At 42.3% G+C, this 18,369-nt stretch overlaps 1 protein-coding gene across 3 annotated transcripts in view; it reads right to left on the bottom strand.

The window, feature by feature from the left end:
• LOC118096503 (solute carrier family 22 member 15-like) overlaps window positions 1-13,463 on the bottom strand; it is a 35,745-nt gene extending 22,282 nt beyond the window's left edge. For all 3 annotated transcript variants that reach the window (XR_004693931.2, XM_035138419.2, XM_035138420.2), the window contains exons 1-4: window positions 13,291-13,463; window positions 11,164-11,310; window positions 5,557-5,689; window positions 3,861-4,025 (exon numbers count right to left, since the gene is read on the bottom strand). Coding sequence is in view for 2 of the 3 variants with exons in the window: in XM_035138419.2 (XP_034994310.1) it covers window positions 3,861-4,025; window positions 5,557-5,689; window positions 11,164-11,310; window positions 13,291-13,374 (529 nt within the window). In the remaining variant the exon portion in view is untranslated. The remainder of the gene's footprint in view (window positions 1-3,860; window positions 4,026-5,556; window positions 5,690-11,163; window positions 11,311-13,290) is intronic.
• Between the last annotated feature and the right edge of the window lie 4,906 nt (window positions 13,464-18,369).

Below are 18,369 nucleotides of genomic sequence, written 5' to 3' on the forward strand. Positions count from 1 at the left end.
CACACACACACACACACACACACACAGCGCCTAGGATCCGCTTTCCCTGCAACACTCACTTTAACTGACACGGTGATTACTTTCCACTCATTCTGAACGCCTTTCAAAAGAAAAGCAGGGTGCGGGGAGGGGGGGAAAACCTCGGCAGGGTGCAGAGATACGTGCGTAAAAGCGCTCTCTCTCTCTCTCTCTCTCTCTCTCTCTCTCTCTCTCTCTCTCTCTCTCTCTCTCTCTCTCTCTCGTAACTCCTGGGGTTTGCAGCAGCTGTGTTTACATGGGTGATTACTTCGGGAGAACTGCTGGAAAGATCCTGGAGATCCTCCCTCGATCAGTGCAGATTTTTTTAAAAAAGTTTCTTCCCTCCTCTCTTAAACATCTCCCCCACCATCGATCTCACTCTTGCTCTCTTGAATCTTAACATACTCTCTCTGCCTCCCCTCCCCGCCCAGTCTCACTGCTGCTCCTCCCCATTTGCTGTAACGAACAAGTTTCTGGTTTGGGTTTTTAAAGTTGCTTTTGAAACCCCAGAATCATATCTTCTTGTTGTTCAGGAGTTCAAAAAGGGGTGCATGGTTCTCACACGCCCCCGGCTCCTCCACGACATCTCCTCCCTGCTGGAGGAGCTGCCCTTCAGCCCCACAGCGCTTGCCCGCCTCCACCATGCCGTGATGCACGGTGCCCGGAGCCTCCAGCCAGCCAGAGGAGCCGCCCTCCAGCCGCTGCCCGCCCAGAGGGAAACGTGGGGGTGAGGGCGCTTGAGGAATCTGTGCACCACGGCGCCAGATAAGCTGAAGATAGCCCTGGCGCTCGGCCAGCCAGCGCCGTCGCTGCTGCAGCTGCTGCTCGTCGCCTCGGACTCGGAGGAACGGAGGAAGTGCGACAGGGCGAGGAAGGGGAAGGAGCTGGGCGTGCGCGCTCTCAGGTTCCACCGCCTCCCCGCCTGCGGGGCCCTGCGCCCCCTGCAGGGCATTGCAGGCATTGCAGGGAAGCGCCTCTGCAAGCCAGCAGCAAGCAGCAAGAGGAGGGAAAGCTGCGAGTGGCAAGCGGCGGGCGAACGGGCAGGCAAGTGGCGGGCAGGCAAGCGGCGGCTACACGGGCCACATGACAAGGTCTGGCGGGCCGGATTTGGCCCGCGGGCCTTGTCTCTGACACCCGTGAGCTACAGGGTGGGCAATTTCAAAAGTCTATATAGAAGCTTGCACACCATTGTTCTGGGTTCCTCCTCCCTCCTGCATGTGATGAGTGAGCACCCTGTTGCAACAGTTTAATAAAGATCAGGCTTACTAGCTGCTTTGCTTCTCAATATTCTCTGGTTGGCCCCTGTTATTTTCTCCTACTGATAGGGAACCCACTTAAGGACTCTGTGCAGGCTCTTGGATACCCCAGAAGGGAAAAGAAGCAGATTTTTTTCTACATCACTGTATAATAAGACCATAATTCATAAACCCTTACTCATGAGAAGTCCAAAACTGTTTAGTTAAGTGCTTTATGCATGTTTTAGCCTATAAGCTAAAAGACCTGAAACACCTTTGTGGACTTTGCCAATTGGCAACCAACTCGAACATTTAGGAAATAAAATTTAGTATTTGAATCAAGTACAATAAACTATCTTAACTACATACTCTAACCTTCTTGAATCTTAGGCAAGCTAGCAAGCCATAGCAAACTTACTTTAAGAAATTAGATCCCAATTGTTTAAGAACACTTTTTGAAATTCAAGCATCTAAAGCAGGCATCCCCAAACTGCGGCCCTCCAGATGTTTTGGCCTACAACTCCCATGATCCCTAGCTAAGAGGACCAGTGGTCAGGGATGATGGGAATTGTAGTCCAAAACATCTGGAGGGCCGGAGTTTGGGGATTTTACTCTAAAGTGAGTAAAATGAAAAACAATCAGCAGACATGAACTGAAAAAAAGATGAAGAAAAAAAGAGTTTGGATTTGATATCCCGCTTTATCACTACCCTAAGGAGCCTCAAAGTGGCTAACAATCTCCTTTCCCTTCCTCCCCTCCCCCCAACAACACTGTGAGGTGAGTGAGGCTGAGAGACTTCAGAGAAGTGTGACTAGCCCAAGGTTACCCAGCAGCTGCATGTGGAGGAGCAGGGAAGCAAACCCGGTTCACCAGATTATGAATCTACCGCTCTTAACCACTACACCACACTGGCAAGAAAATGTTGTAACTGATGTTTCTCAGCATAATCTAAAATATAATCCAGAATAGAGATAGGAACTACATAAATTATGTAGGCAATAGACCGAAAGCCATTTTCAAAAGTATTAACATTTCAAACTGAACTATTTATTTATTTATTGGGGGGTGGGGAGGGAGAATCCCACCAATTTTAATACACTTTACTCGAAGACTGCAATCTTATGCACCCTTACGTTCAACACCTCTAAAGACAGTGGAACCTTGTTCCAAGTAAACATGCTTAAGATTGTGCAGCGAGTCGCCACATTACTATGACTGCAACCTTAATCTATATGCTACTTGGACTTTCAGAATTTTCTAAACAATCTGTCAGTCAAGGGAATTGTGGATTAACAAAAAGCTTGGCTATTTATTTTATGTATTATTAACTGCACTAGTTACCAATAAGATCAGTTCACAACTGCAGTTCAAAACCTGTAGCTTACAGAGTCTCAGATGCTGCTGTCATGACAACACACACATCATCAACACAGTTGTGAAAGGCAATGATCAAAGCCAGGGAGGTCTGAAGTGGGAAGCGTTCTCTACACATGTAGGCTTGCTGCACCATTCAGAATCCTGATCCTGAAGGGTTTACAATGACACGGGGAGGCCTAAACATGTAGAGCAGGCTCCCGTCTTCAGACTCCTGCTGAAGTTGATGGCGGGTGGAAATGAGGATGTAACAGCAGGTGTGGGGCAAGTGAATGCTGTTCCCTCCAAATGATGGTAATGGGACAAGGACAGAATGCCTATAGTGGCTGGAGGGTTTGGGCAAATTCCACTGGAAAGAGAAATACACAGAGAAAAGCACTGAAGTCTAGCTGCTGTGTTCGATCTATGAAAGCCCATTCTTTGCAAAGTACAAGTTATCATTTGTCCTCAGTGATAAACTAGCCTTCTGACATACGGTTAGTTCAGTGGTGCTAAACAAGAGTGTTTGGAATATGATCCTGCCCAAGGATAACATTTTAAAGTAATTTTATGCAGTGCCTATCTGTCACAGGCAGGACAACATGCAAGAAAGAAAATGAAAAGGTCATGAAGGCTTCCCTGAATGCTCTAAGGTTCCTGCTGAAAACCAAAATGGGTGTGTGAGGAATTAATAGTTGCTCAGTCTCCCCCAAGACAGTAATTTAACATCATGTGTGGTTTAAGGGGCAGGAAAGTCTCATTCAAACACTGAGAATCATTACTTGGAAGACTGGGTGGAGGGAGAGAAAAGAAAAAGAAGCCCACAGTAGAAATTTATGGGGGGGGGGGAGTGGGAATGTGCTTCTGCCAATGCTTAAGTTTTTGAGCAATAGAATTAGGAGTATTAAAAGCAAAGAAGTAAAATATCTATTGTAAAGAAAAAATGTCTATCATAAAAAAACATACCGTAGTTGACTGAACAAATTCAGTGTTGTATCCACCTAAATAGATGCATTGAAATTAATGAATCTAAGCTAGTCATAGCCATTATTTCCAATATGTTTACTCTGAGTAGGACACAACTGGCAAAAAGCCTCAAAGTCTTAAAATTTTACAGTTTTTAGTAACTGGTTCTACAGAATCACAGAATCAACTTCCCATCAGAAATAAAGACCTACTAAATATATTCTTAAGAATTGCCAGAATTTTAGGAACTGCATATTTAGCAGACTGAATCAAATTCTCATATCTTACCTGTCAACGCCCAAAAGGATTTTCCTACATATTCTTGTGTCAAAACAAAAGACACTAGAGACATACCACCATTTGTAATTCCAACGAAAAAGCGTGACATTGCAAAAATGTCATAGTTTGGAGCAAATGCTGAAACATACCCAAAAATGACATCTAAGAAAAGACCTGCACAAAACATATAATGGGTAAAAAGAAATATTAGTTTTGTGGTGCAATCCTACATATGTCTACTAAGAAGTAAGTCCCATTGAGTATGTATAGGATTGCAGCTTTCAATGAAGAAAAAATATGGTGAAAGGAGAAATAATAAGTTTTTCCCCACACCTTAGGTGAAAACTTAGCTCCACTGAAATAGATCATACTGTACTTTAAGTATCTTAAAACATCAAAAGACAAATTATGCATACACACATAAGTTGACAGTACCCAAAATTAAGATTTATTGTTTAGAAATAATCAAATATGTTATATTTATAACAGGATGTAGCTACCACTTAACCCCAAAGTCTTCCTACTAAGTTATTTTAGTATGGACACAAATGTATCAGTTACTTGCAAATGCGTTAGCAATATCTAAAATATCAAAGGTGTCCAAATGGAAATCTACAAGACAACACTGCAATTCTGTGCATATTTACTTGGAGCAGAGGGTTGCCAACCTGGCACCTGACTGAGCATTCATTCAAAAAGGAGAAGTTTCTAGCCCTCATTCCCCCTGAAAGAAAATTATGAAGCCTGGCTGCTCCTTCCTGTGAAATCAGAGTTGCAATTGATGAGTTGTTTGGATACCAGGCAGCAGGAATCCCATGTGTCCTACAGAGCTACTCTTTCCCTTTAATGCACTTTGCCTGTTTCTTATTTTCTCGTCCTTAGATCCACCCACTTGCTGCTCTATTTTTCTGTTTGTTTGTTTGTTTTGCTGCATCACGGCTATGTGAAGCATTCACAGGCAGCTACTTCAGAGGCTTTCAAATGTGTGAAGTAGAGGAAGTGTGGAAATCACCTGTCACTTGTTTTGCTGCCTGTTGCTCCCATGGATCAGGCAGCTACAGGAGAGGGGCCTCGGCTGAATATTGGGAGGCAGGGTACGGCAACCCTGAGGCTGTTCAACCTCCTGGTTAACTGATGTACCAGAAAACAGCAGCTATTGAGGCTGCTCAGCTGACGCAGGAGGAAACATCCCCGCATGTCAGCTGAGTAAGTCCCACTTCCCCTCCATCTCACATGAGCTGGAGCAGCGGCAGGGCTTTCTTAAGCTGCTCAGCTGATGTTTTATGTTTCCATCTCATTTTTATTTCTATTCTTTTGGAGCTGGCAGTCATTTTGTGAGTGGTGCCCTTGGCAGCATCTGGAAATTCCAAGTGTGCTCCAGACCCAAAAAGGTTGGCGACTGCTGACTTAGAGGTTAAGCCCCATAGCATCCAATGGGGATTTCCCCTAGTTAAGTGCATTTAGTTTTACAGCGTAATTTTATTTTGTAATTTCATAATTTTGTGTACTGATTCTGAAACAACTCTGAAATATAATGTGTGTATGTGTGTGTATAAGTGTATACACACACAAATAAGGCACTCACACACCATCAGTATGAATCACTTAAATCTAAAAAAAAACCCAAAACCTAGTTGATATTAACTTGCAAATTTGAAACAACCAAAAGACTGTGCTAGATACACAGTTTTCCATATCATCTTACCTGTTAGATACACAGGCTTCCTGCCCAGTTTATCTGATAGTTGACCAAATAATATATTTCCAATAAGCAACCCAGCAAAGTACAAGGATGCTGCCAGGCTCACCTTATATGCTTCATCTCTGATTAAATACCACTGTTAAAAACAAAAAAAGGAATCTTTTCAGTTAAAACATAGTAACAAACCACTGAAAAGTTATCTAGGCCTACTAATCAGAAACTAGTGTAATGGCAACAGGCCCATTAGTCAGAAACAACTTGCTGCCGTTTCCAATGTAGCCAGGAGATCGGTTGGGAAGTGACTGCTGAATCCTGTCTCTGCTTGCTTGCATACATACTTGCTTACATACTCCTGAAACTGCTGCTCCCCATTCATTAAACTCCCAGTCAGGCTAAAGTAATATCTACCAGATGACAGAGGCAGGGATCCCTCCTGCCAATACAAACTGCAGTTTAAAATTTTCTCCCACTTTACAGGAAACAGACAAGACCCATATTCTGGCACACGGAACATAAATTTATTCTACCTTCCCACATCAGATTTTTTTTAATAAAAAAATGATTTCAAGTTTAAAGGTAAATTGTTGGTGCACTATACTTCCCAAGCATCTGTTTACAATGCATTTCATATTATATGTTGTTTTTCTACAAGAGGCTACTTAATACCCGCATGGCATGCAAAACTGCCTGGCTGTGAATGAACAAGGACTATGGTAGAATTGCACAATGGGAACAGTAAAATGCCTTCTACAACCCCCAAGGTCAGAAGTCATCTCAAGAAGAGAACACAGAAGCATATCCATCTCAGACCATTAGGGACATAGAAGAGCTCCCTGGTCTGGAATACATTTTGGAGTTTTGCGTAGGAAAGAACTGCAGTCTGACATAGGTTACTATGGTAACTAGCAAAATATCGAGCTGAATTCATAACGGCTCCTTGTTTAAACAGCTGGCCCTCATATTTCAGTGTAATTCTAGGAAGCTACAGATTTAGAGCTTCTGATGAAGTCATTGATATGTAGGTTAGTGATCAGTACAAGTACAAAAACAAACAACACCATACAATTGGGTGTTAATCCAAGCAGGAAGGTGAGACGAGCTACAGGAACCACCGTTATAAGAAATGAAAATGCAGTTGGATAAAATATTGAAATTAAGAGTGATGCTAAGAACACATCCAGCATTTTATTAATCTACATTGACATTTCTTACAAGTTTGGTTTCTGTAACTCATATTTTTTTTTCTTATTACATCTGTAGTTCTTACCTACCGTTACATGTTTGGCTCTCACTCAGTTTATAAATGCACAAAATTCAAATATAGATATTAGCATGACACCCCCCTCCATAACACTAAAACATTTAAACAATTACCAAAGCAATACAAGAGCCAGTTTTCAAAAACTGACATAGTATTACATTTATCAAGCCTTATCATGCCTATTTTTATATTAGTTTTGAGATGAGAAAAGCATACACCAATATAATTTTAATACACTTTGTGAGCCCATCATACCTTCAGGCCTTTGGCAAGTTCTTGAATTGTAGAATTGGAAGGGACCACGAGGGTCATCCAGTCCAACCCCCTGCAATACATGAAACTTTTGCCCAACGTGGGACTTGAACTCATGACCCTGAAATTAAGTCTCATGCTCTACCAACTAAGCCATCTGGCTAAGATGTAACAGAAGTTTTGACATGACCAAGAACATCTAGTTTATGAAGAATAGACGTTTAACTATCAGGATTTATGTGCAGAATATTATATGATTATTCCAGCAGTGATTTTAACCAGAACACAGAGGTACACCGCTCGAAATAATCATAAGCACTTCCATGCATACACCTGCAAAAGTAGGAATTTTATTATGTTAAAAATCACTGAGCCACCCCTCACTCCCACCATTTCAATTCTCCAGAATGCAATGTAATGTAGCTAGTTTGGTTCCATCCAGATGTTGTTAGACTGCAACTCCCATCATACCTGGCCACTGGTCATGCTGGCTGGGGCTGATGGAAACTGGAGTCCAATAACATCTGGAAGGCACTACGCTGGCTACTGTTTAAGGCTAGAGAGCACAAACACTTGAGTGTACTGTAGTAAGAAGGAAAGCAGAAAATGTATCCATATTTGCATGTGCTTACAAATCAATTTAAATACTATGAATACCAACATGAGGCTACTTGGAAGATACTACAGTAATTGCGTGACATCTTTCAATGATGGGCCCAAATTTAAACAAAATGCTGGTTCCCACAAGAGCAGTCACCATCAAAGGGTTTCAAGCAGCCTAGTTCCATGTTTAAAAGGTTCATAACCTGGGCAGCACCCTTTATGTACACAGCTAGCACATATGTACATCTTCAAACAGACACAAATCAGTAGCATGCAAGTGCCACATGGATAAGGGCTAGAAAATAATCTAAATGATTCTTAAACATTGAAATCAGGCTAGACACATGGAACTCTAGATGAGCAAATGCGTCGCACACACCCAATCCCATGCTTTACATAAGCCCTTTCAAGTATGTAAATGCTGCCTGGAACAATGTTTGAAAGAGATGCACATAGAGGCAGGGAAGCATGGCTAACAAGTAGCAAGAGAAATAATAAGTTTAAAAATAATCTAAAGGTGCACTAGAGAGCACTAAGGGTCAGAGAAGCTACCTGACAATATCACTTCCTCACATACAATTCTGAGGTGATAAAAACGCAAACTCTATAGCCATAGGTTTTCATCACTGCTTTATTAATTTTATTTCCTTACATTTATTTCCTGCCTCTCTTCTGCCACGGAATTCAAGGCAGCGAACATGTGGTCCCGAGATGGTCACCCATCCAGGCACTGACCAGACCTAGACCTGCTTAGCTTCAGCAAGGTGGTAGACTTATGTGCCTTCAGACCACACCCTGAGACACAAAAAGAGCACAGACATAGGAGGCTGCCTTATACCAAGTCAGACTTTTAGTCCAAGTAGCTCTGAATTGCCTACTACAATGACTGGCAGTGGCTCCCAGGGTTTTTGTAATCTCTAAAGCACTTTATAATCCTTATTGCATTTGCCCTAAAAACAGTGATAATTGTCGGTGGTGAAGCACATTGGTAATGCTGGTAATAGAACCAGAGCTAAAAGAATTGCATGTTGTAGAAACAGCTTGCAGACTTCCAAAATGCAGACTCTGCTTACTAACCAATCTACTAATTTCCTGCTGGGCAAACAGACCAGATTGTTCCTAAGGAAGAAGCAGTACGCATGATCGAACTTTTGTTTAACTTTCTATGTTATCAACATGATGATTCTAGCAAAAGCCCCTCCCCCCTTCTTGTTCTTTTGTAAAATCAAGTGGTTACTGCTAACCTTCTTTTAATGGGCAGCAGGAGTGGTTCAAAAAGTCTAATTTTTATTCAGCAAAAATGAAACAAGCAAGGGTATAAAATCATTTTTGCTTTTAAAAAAATGTTTCCCTCTTTAGTAAGAAACATGCACATGTGGAGCACGAACCTATTATTAAATGTTCTAGATGATATTTGAAGTCAACTGTGATTAATGCAACGTAAGTATCATCATCCTGTATCTCTTGAACCTTAAAACAAACAAAAACAAAATAACAGGTGCAATCAAGAGCACTGTGCGTGGGGCCACATTCTCTGAGAGTTGGTGCCTTCCTCTGTGGATCTTCCTTTGTGGAGGCACAATTTAAAAGAAATGTGGAACAGAGATTTTTCTACAGTGATATCCAATTTACAGAATGCTCTTCCCAGAGACATCCAGCTAGAAGCAACCTTCCTTTTCACTGAACGGAGCCTTCTTAAAGGAATATAGAACAATGCTTATGAATGAAAATTGCCTGCATTTTACTGCCTTAACTTTACTGCTTTTTTATTATGTTATTTCTTATACAATCTTATGCACATATACATTATTGCTACTACATCATTAAACATTTGTTACATTTTCAACGTACTTGTTTCTTCTTTCCTTCTTTCTGTGTTATTTGTATTAAATCAAATATATTAAAATCAAATTTCCTCAAATATCCTTAGTCAAACCTAGCAAATTAAATCAAAAATATTGACTTCCCGTCACCTCCCGGAGTGCGCCTCATCTATATTACTAATGTACATACTTTCCTCTTCGTCTTATTATTGTCTCTTTTGTACATCAAAAATCCAATCATACCAACATATCTTGTAAGTTATAAGTTTGCGTTATAAGCCAGTCATTCCAAGGCTACCATGGAAATTACATTATTGTTAAATTGGCAGTAAAGTTAAAACTGCTCTATGTTTAAACTAGAGTGGTTCTCAACATAAAGGTTTTTGCCTGATGCTGAAATAATAATTTTGAGGGTGCCTGGGTACCTGGAGAGAGCATTCCAAAGGTGATGAGACCAAACTGAAAGGTTCTCTCATCCTGACTACTACCTGCTACCAAAAATGGCAGCAGCTGGAGAAAAGCCTCAGATGACAATCTCAGCCCATGTGGGAAGAAGTAATGCAATAGGTATTCAGGTTCCAATATGCTGAGGTTTTCAGGAATAAGAATAGGACTTGGAATAGGAATAGGAATAGGAATAAGAATAGGACTCAGTACAGCTGAAATGTGATCTCTTCACCTGGTCCTAGTTGGGAGTCTAGCCATAGTGTTCTTCATTAGCTGCAGTCTTCCACAACAGCCCCATGTATAGTGCAGGCATCCCCAAACTGCGGCCCTCCAGATGTTTTGGCCTACAACTCCCATGATCCCTAGCTAACAGGACCAGTGGTTGGGGAAGATGGGAATTGTAGTCCAAAACATCTGGAGGGCCGAAGTTTGGGGGTGCCTGGTATTGCAGTATTCAAACTGAGAAGTCACCTAGACATGGATAACTGTGGCCAGACATATTACAAACTACTTGTGAAACTCATCTGTTCCATAAGCAAGGTTGCCAGTAGCAGGAGCAGGGGCATTTGCTGTTTAAGTACTATAAACTCAAAGTACCCTGGGACACATGAAAGATGATGCAAAATTCTTTGGATCCTAAAAAATACAGACGACAAAAGAGAATAGAGATCCAAGAGCAAATGAACAGCAAAAGACGCTCAAAATACCCACAGCAGTATTTGACTGTATACATTAAACAGACTAGTTAGGCTTGTGAGACTTTTAAAGTATATAAACATAAATATGTGGTGTAACAAAATAAAAAAAATTCCTTCCAGTAGCACCTTAGAAACCAACTAAGTTTGTCATTGGTATGAGCTTTCGTGTGCATGCACATTTCTTCATGTGGTGTAAGTTACACTATGACACTTTCATTATAAAAGGATTCAGATCATACTGTAGTAAATTCTAAGCCTTGAAGAATTAGAATTAACAAATTATTTTTACTCAGGAGAACCGCATAAGGAGAAATTTTAGAACTATGAAACACTAAAGATTAGAGTACTAGTTCCAGTGACTTTTTCTTTAGCAGTGAATTCCATGTTCTCATTTAAAAATGAATTGCAACACACACACAAGCCCAAGGTTTTAAGACACAGCATCCTATATTGAAGCCATATGGGCAAAATAAGAAACCTAAAAAATAGAAAAGGATGTTAAGAAAGAGCAGAAAAATATACTTGCCTCTGTTGCTATGGATGTGAAGTTGCTGGTAAACCTGACATGTTTTGCTAGAGCCTCCCTACTAGTTTGAATCTCCTCCAGGTCGAGATGATATTCCGGCACTGCTCCCACTAGCACAATAAGCATAGATTGAAAGGCCACAAACACCTTAAAAGCAAAACAAGGAGTTTATTTAGAGCAATCAGTCAGATAAATAAATACACGTCAGGTCCCAACATTCAGTCACGCTCTGGTGTGACCAAGAAACAGAACGCAGTAGAGTTGTACAGACAAGAAAAATGGAATTTACGGTAGCTCCTACACCTATTGTGTCTAGGCCCTTTTACTGTCTGCCATACATATGATTGGTTGCTATTTCATTTTTATGGGACCAAGTAAAGCACTGTACTTGAGACCACTGTTTCAGTAAAGGCAAGACCTGATGCTTGCTGGACTTTCTCTCACTGGCAAGAATCCTGCAATGGGTTCTATTGTGTAGCTGACCACACAGTCTGCAATAATCTTCTACTTCACAAACACACTGGCCTTCAAAACAATTAGCATCATCGAAATATTCATACAAAGGCATTCCAACAACAAAAAAGAGAAGACTAATGATTTGCCACTGAGTGAATCTACAACCCCATTGAGTTTGTTCCACTGGACTTAGCTTAATCAGTGCTGCTGAAGGCCTCTCCAAGTTTCTAAATAATTTTTCAAATAAAGGCTCCAATTATGGAAACGATAATGCAGTATCCCCAAGTCATGACAGCAGTGTTGTATATCTTAATTTCCATTAAAAGATCACATCTCCTTTTCCACGGTTTTTTTTTTGTAGCCTTTAACAACAGTGGAACTCAAAGGAATCATACAGCATGCCCACAACTTGTGCACTTTCCTAAATCACGTACTGTATAGTCAAAACCCATCGGGTTCAATGGTGGGTGGGATTACCAAAGTCATTTTCCTGGAACCTTGCCCCCCTTTTTCTCCAGGGAAGTTTTGTTTAGGGAAGTTTTTAATGTTTGATGCAGTACTGTTTTTAATATTCGGTTGGAAGCCGCCCAGAGTGGCTGGGGAAACCCAGCCAGATGGGCGGGGTATAATATATATTATTATTATTATTATTATTATTATTATTATTATTATTATTGCCACTTGCCTGAAGCTGAATGTGCACAAGTTAAATGAATGTAAGTTGTGGGCTTACTGTATCTAGAGTAGCCCAGCATACACCCACTAATCAGAACCAGAACATTAACATTTGTGCCAGGGTAATAATCATGTTATTAATATTGCCATTACAACTTGGGAATGATACACTAGAAACACCACCTGCAAATTATTTATTTATTTTTAAATTTGTATTCCCCCCTTCATACACAATTTCAGGGAAGTTCACAACATAAATATACAAGATAAAAACAATAAATGACTTCAAAATCTTAAACAGCACTTTTTTTGAGGGGGGAGTGAGTTGGTCAATTAGTAGTGTGTGTGTGTGGGGGGGGAATAGCTCATCAGCCTTTTCTTCTCCCCAATATATCCCTCATGGCTGCGGAGGTTTAGGACCAAATGGGCTACTTTCGCAGGCTGGCAAGCCTCTCCACAGCACGTGCAGAGCCTGAGAATCTTGACCTCAGGGTTGTGGGTCCTCCGAGGCCCACGCTGGGCAGGAGGTTGGATTAGATGACCCTCGTGGTCCCCCTTCCAACTCTACAATTCTATAAAATATTCCACAGGGGGAGGTCTCTCCCCTCTCCACACACCCAGCACCCCGGAGAGTGAGTCTCGCTGGTCAGGTGCTTCCAAATGAAGCAGCATCCTTTCACAAGCAGCTGCGTTGCAGAAACAAGCGACGTGGCTCCCCTCAAAGCGCCCCCCACCGAACTCAGCATCCTCCCTCGGGAGGCGCCACGAACCTCCACGAGGCAGCGTAGCCGCTTCCTGCCCGCCCCGCGCCCAGGTCCACGTAGCGCCCCGGCTGTTGCCTTGGCAACGCGCGCCACGCGCCACACACACACACAAAAACACACCCCGTGACAAAAGGGTCTGAGGCGGAGGGAATTATGGGGGCTACCGCCATCTGCTCGGGCGGGAGGGAGGAGGAGGAGGAGGAGCCTGGCGGGCCCCGCGCATCGCCCCCACCTGCAGCAGCACCAGGAACGCGGTGAGTTGCTTCTGCCTGGGGCCGAACTCCCCCACCAAGCCGAAGGCCTCGTCCAAGTCCATTGCTCCGTCGGGCCTCTCCGAAGCATCCCCGTCAGAGCGAGCGAGCGAGCGCCGTAGGGCCTCGAGCGCTTCTGCGCTAGGGGGTCGCCGCCGCCGCCGCCGCCGCCGCCGCGCGCCGCCGCCGCCGCCTAGAGGTGGTGAGGTGGCCGAAGTGTGGGGGAAGGAGGAAGAGAGAAGCGGTTCCTAAGCGACCTCTAGCGGCGGTTGCTGACAGGACAATGCCGGAGCGTTTGGGGGCGGGGCTAGGGCGCCGCCACTCGCATTCCTGCCCCGCCCCTTTTCTCCCCGATTCAGCAGCAAGGATTAAAGTAGGCGTGGGGGGGGCTGAGCGCGCAAGGGTTTCTGGGACAAAAGGCTGCTAATGGGACAGCGTCTGCGCGGAATTAGTTGTAGCGTTAACATCTAATTTGAAGAAATCCTAAAGTAGTAGTAGTAGTAATAATAATAATAATAATAATAATAATAATAATAATAGTTCTAGGAACTTACATCACATAAGAACACTAAAATTTGTATATGCTAATTTCCAAAATTAGAAATATTGTCACTCCATATGGATGTACATATGCATTTGCTGCTCTGGAGAACATGCTGTTTAATTTTCAGTTTGGAAAATTAGGTGACTCATCTAAGAGCAAATGAACTCCCATGCAAAAGACACTGCATAAGCCGTAGGAAGCAACTGCTGGGTAGCGAAGAGGGCCAGTCACTAGACTGCTGCTGTTGTCGTCATCCTCTCTCATGCACAATTTGAAGTGAAACAATATTTCATTGTAACCATTTTACTAGTAAGTGTGCATAAGGATAGCAATATAAGGCTAACATACAGCTGTTTTCATTAGCACTCTAGATCAGGGGTCAGCAAACTTTTTCAGCAGGGGGCCGGTTCACTGTCCTTCAGACCTTGGGGAGGGGGCGGACTATATTTTGGAAAAAAATAATGAACAAATTCCTATGCCCCACAAATAACCCATAGATGCATTTTAAAGAAAAAGACACATTCTACTCATGTAGAAACATGCTGATTCCCAGACTGTCCATGGGCCGGATTTAGAAGGCGATTGGGCTGGATCTGGCCCCTGGGCCTTAGTTTGCCTACCCATGCTCTAGATACTTCCATTCCAGGTGAATAAATATGGAGAGAAACTGGAAGGTTGTGACATTCATCACATCAGCCCCACACAGAGGAAAAGGAGCAAGTATAGCAGGAACCAGTGGGGGAGACTGACAAGGGGAATGTACACAAGGTATGCCCACTGGCAAAGCAACCTGCAGTGTGAGGGCAAGTTCTCTACCAAAACTCCGCCACCCACTTCTCCCACAGGTTTCTTATTGCATTCTTATACTAAGTCACTTACGGGAGCTTTTAAACAAACAAACAAACCAGGAGCATCTCATTCTTGAAATTTATATTTCTGCATCAGAAAAACTGATTTAAGACCAAAACGCCAAATAATGGGCCCTCCCGGAATTCATATTATGCTGTTCACAAAAATAAGGAGACTAAATATTTTCTCTGTTGGGAGTATGTGTGCTTTGAAGATTATGGTTTAATCTCTTCCCAATCCTCTTTGGAGCACTGTTGTAGATTTTGTTGTTATTTTTACACACAAGTTCTGATCATGAATCAGGATCATGCCTTATGGGAGAGAGAATAACTGCTATAAAACAAGCAGCCAAGGATGTCATCTGACTGAGTAGCACTGATACATAATTAGGCTAAGCAAAGATAATATGCACAGCTTTCCCAGCTCAGAAATACCTTTTAATGTAAAAAATAAGCCTATAATCATTTATGAACAGAGTGGATCATCTGTGTGCTACTTGTTTTTTCCTCTTCATGCAAACTTACCTTTTCATACCTAATATAGGCAGGATTGAATAGGATGGGGAGGGAGGAGGGGGAACAGGATGAACCCCCAAACACAATAGCTTATGTAGACATACCCACAAGAAAATAACTAACTGTGACAAATGTCTGGCTTATACTAACAAAAGTCAGGAAATGGCTGGATAGCACTAAAGCTGTTTTTAATTTAGCCTAGCATGCCTATGTCTCAAGGCACATATGGTAGGAAAACAGTATCTTTCGGTATCATCTGGCTTGCCTGATAAGAGGCTAAGCTAGCAGCAAACCAGCTGGTGGTGCTTAGGCATTAATAGAAAGGGTTTCCAGCAAATTCCTACATACATAATTTTCTTTAATATGACCCAATGTTTATAAACATTTGAAATTTTAGAGCAGTTCATAAATAAAGCTTGCATAAGCTCTCGGAACTGGCCGCAGTTCCCTTATTCTTTGGACAACCACCTTGAGGTGCACTCTAGATTTAAGAGCTTAGACATTACACCAGACACACAATCCGTATTTAAATTTCTGACCCAATTGATTTCTCTCAAGCACCTTCTGGGAACCTCATATTTCCACTTTCATTCTCTACTTAAAAGAAAAAGAAAAAAGGCATAGTGTTAGTAGGGCAACCCAAGTCTCTTGCAGATCATGACAGTGCTTTGGGCATGAAACTAGATGAATCCATTATATATTCAACTGAAGCAATGCTACCGAAACAAATCCCTGCAAAGAAAAAGAGAATACAAAAGAAAACAACACAATTGCTTGCCAATTTATAAAATGAATTTAAAAACAACAACACAAAACCACCTGAATAAATAGAATTGTCTAGCAAATGTAGTATAGGGACCACACTCAAGATTTCTACAGGATGGACCTCTAAATATGCAATGTGTAAAGGAAGTTCTATAAGACGTTGCACCTTCTATAATTGTATATATTCCTCCTTGCAGGCCTTCCAGCACTTTTCTGGAAATAGAAGTCTTGAAAGCCCATCCAGTTCACTCTTGTTGCTTGTGCAGGTTGGGTACTGCCATAAAGCCCAAATCATCTGAAGTCAAACTGCAGCAAAAGCCATGTGTGTATGAAGTGACTACCCTATGGGATGTGGTGGTTTTGGCTGCAACAGTGCAGCCATCAGCCTCAGCTAGGATAGCCAATGGCCACAGATGATGAAAACTAGCCTGCCCAGCAACCTCTGAAAGCCACTTGTGCCTCCTCCTCCTCCTCCTCCTCCTTCTTCTCACTAGCCTGCCCAGCAACTTCTGAAAGCCACTTGTGCCTTCTTCTTCTTCCTCCTCCTCTTCTTCTTCTTCTTTATAAAGCACCTTATACCCTTAGGCCTCAGGGCGGTTCACAACATAAAGTACAAAATATGTAATAAAAAGAATTAAAACAGTTAACAATACAAGCTAAAAAAAACCCCCACAAACATTCCCCAACGAAAGCTACACAATACCCCAGCCCACAAATACAGATACGAAATCCAAATTAACATATAACGTTTAAAATCATTGTAAAACAACCTGACCGAAGATAAAACCCCATCCCTTAGTGGGTGGGGCTAAAGAGGCAGCAAGGGACAGGTTTTTGTTTGCAATATTTTGAGCTTGTTGGGATGTGTGCATTCCATCTTTCAGATCATGGATGGGGCACTAATGACTCTCAGCAACCTTGGCAACTAACCAGTGACTGCGGTTGATGGGATTTGGAGTTGAACATCTGGAAGGCCACAGATTGCCCACCCGTTTTGGGTAGATAAAGTTTATTTTTATGTGTCATATTAAATACATTGTATCTTAAGCCTTTGAGATAGGTTGTAGTGAAACAACATAAAATTAATTCTGTAAAGAAATCGACTCCACTTTAACTGACACTAAGTTTATGTATACTATTTCCAATGTTTTTCTTGGCTGTTATAATACAGGATCTGAGAATTGTTTTCATCAGGGAGCCCCTGCTTTAAAAAACAAGAGTTTGGGATTGTTGTCCTTTAGTGACCACTGTGGTTGGAAGTTCTCTTATGTCTCACTGTGTGGGTCTTCCAAAAACATTCCAAGATGCACACAACCCCTCCATCAATATGCACACAGAGCATGAGAACGACATGACTATTTCTCTTGGCATCCACTATTAAGAGATTCATAAAGTTGGAAGGAACTCTAAGGGTCATCTAGCCCAACCCTGTGCAATGCAGGAATCTCAACTAAAGCATCCGTATCAGATGGCCATCCAGCCTCTGCTTAAAGGCCTCCAAGGAAGGAGAGTTCACCCCCGCTCCCGAGGGAGTCTGCTCCACTGTCAGAACAGGTCTTACTGTAAAAGAATGAACTACCGGTAGGTTGCAAGAGCTACAACTAAGTAATGGTACTATCCAAGCTAATGGGTGGGCCTCTCTTCCAACACCCTGCTGCTACATAGAATAGACAGTTGTGAGCTGAAAAGCTGAAGATTGAGCCATGTTTTTCTCTGTGCTGGACTTTGGGGTTCCCCTGGAAACTTAAGGCAAAGCAAGATCTGTTGGGGTGTTAATCATGCCCCTCCATCCTATGCTCAGGTTGTATATACAGTGGTACCTCAACTTACGAAGGCGATCCGTTCCACGGCGCTCTTCGTAAGTCGAAAGCTTTGGATGTTGAAGCGTCCATTTTGCGCATGCATGAAGCGCGATTTTGCGCTTTGCGCAGAATGCACGCATGGCGAAAATACTTCCAGGTTTGCCGACTTCGTAAGTCAAAACCTTCGTAAGTCGAGGCATTTGGAAGTCGAGGTACCACTGTATTGTATATGTAAATATAACCATATGTCCTAAAGACATCCACAGCCTTAACTGACATTCATTCTAAGGAAACCACACCCTGGGGGAAAACACTTGGGACCCTTGGAGTTTCTCACCATTAAGAGACTAGGGTTGTAACATTATACAACATGCATCTCTCCTCTTTGCATGCAAATAGCACTGATAATTGTAGTTTGATGATTTTTAGTTTAGTAAACAGAAACACTGCTCTGGGGTTTTCTCTTTGAATTTCCAATTAGGGCATCACAACAGGAATGACAGTACTTCAAGATCATGCAATGGGCCATTTTCTTAGAAGCACTCTCTCACTCTCATTGCCAGCTTGGCTAGAATTGAATACTGC

The sequence above is a fragment of the Zootoca vivipara genome, chromosome 5 (genome assembly GCF_963506605.1).
Source record: "Zootoca vivipara chromosome 5, rZooViv1.1, whole genome shotgun sequence".
Lineage (NCBI taxonomy): Eukaryota > Metazoa > Chordata > Lepidosauria > Squamata > Lacertidae > Zootoca > Zootoca vivipara.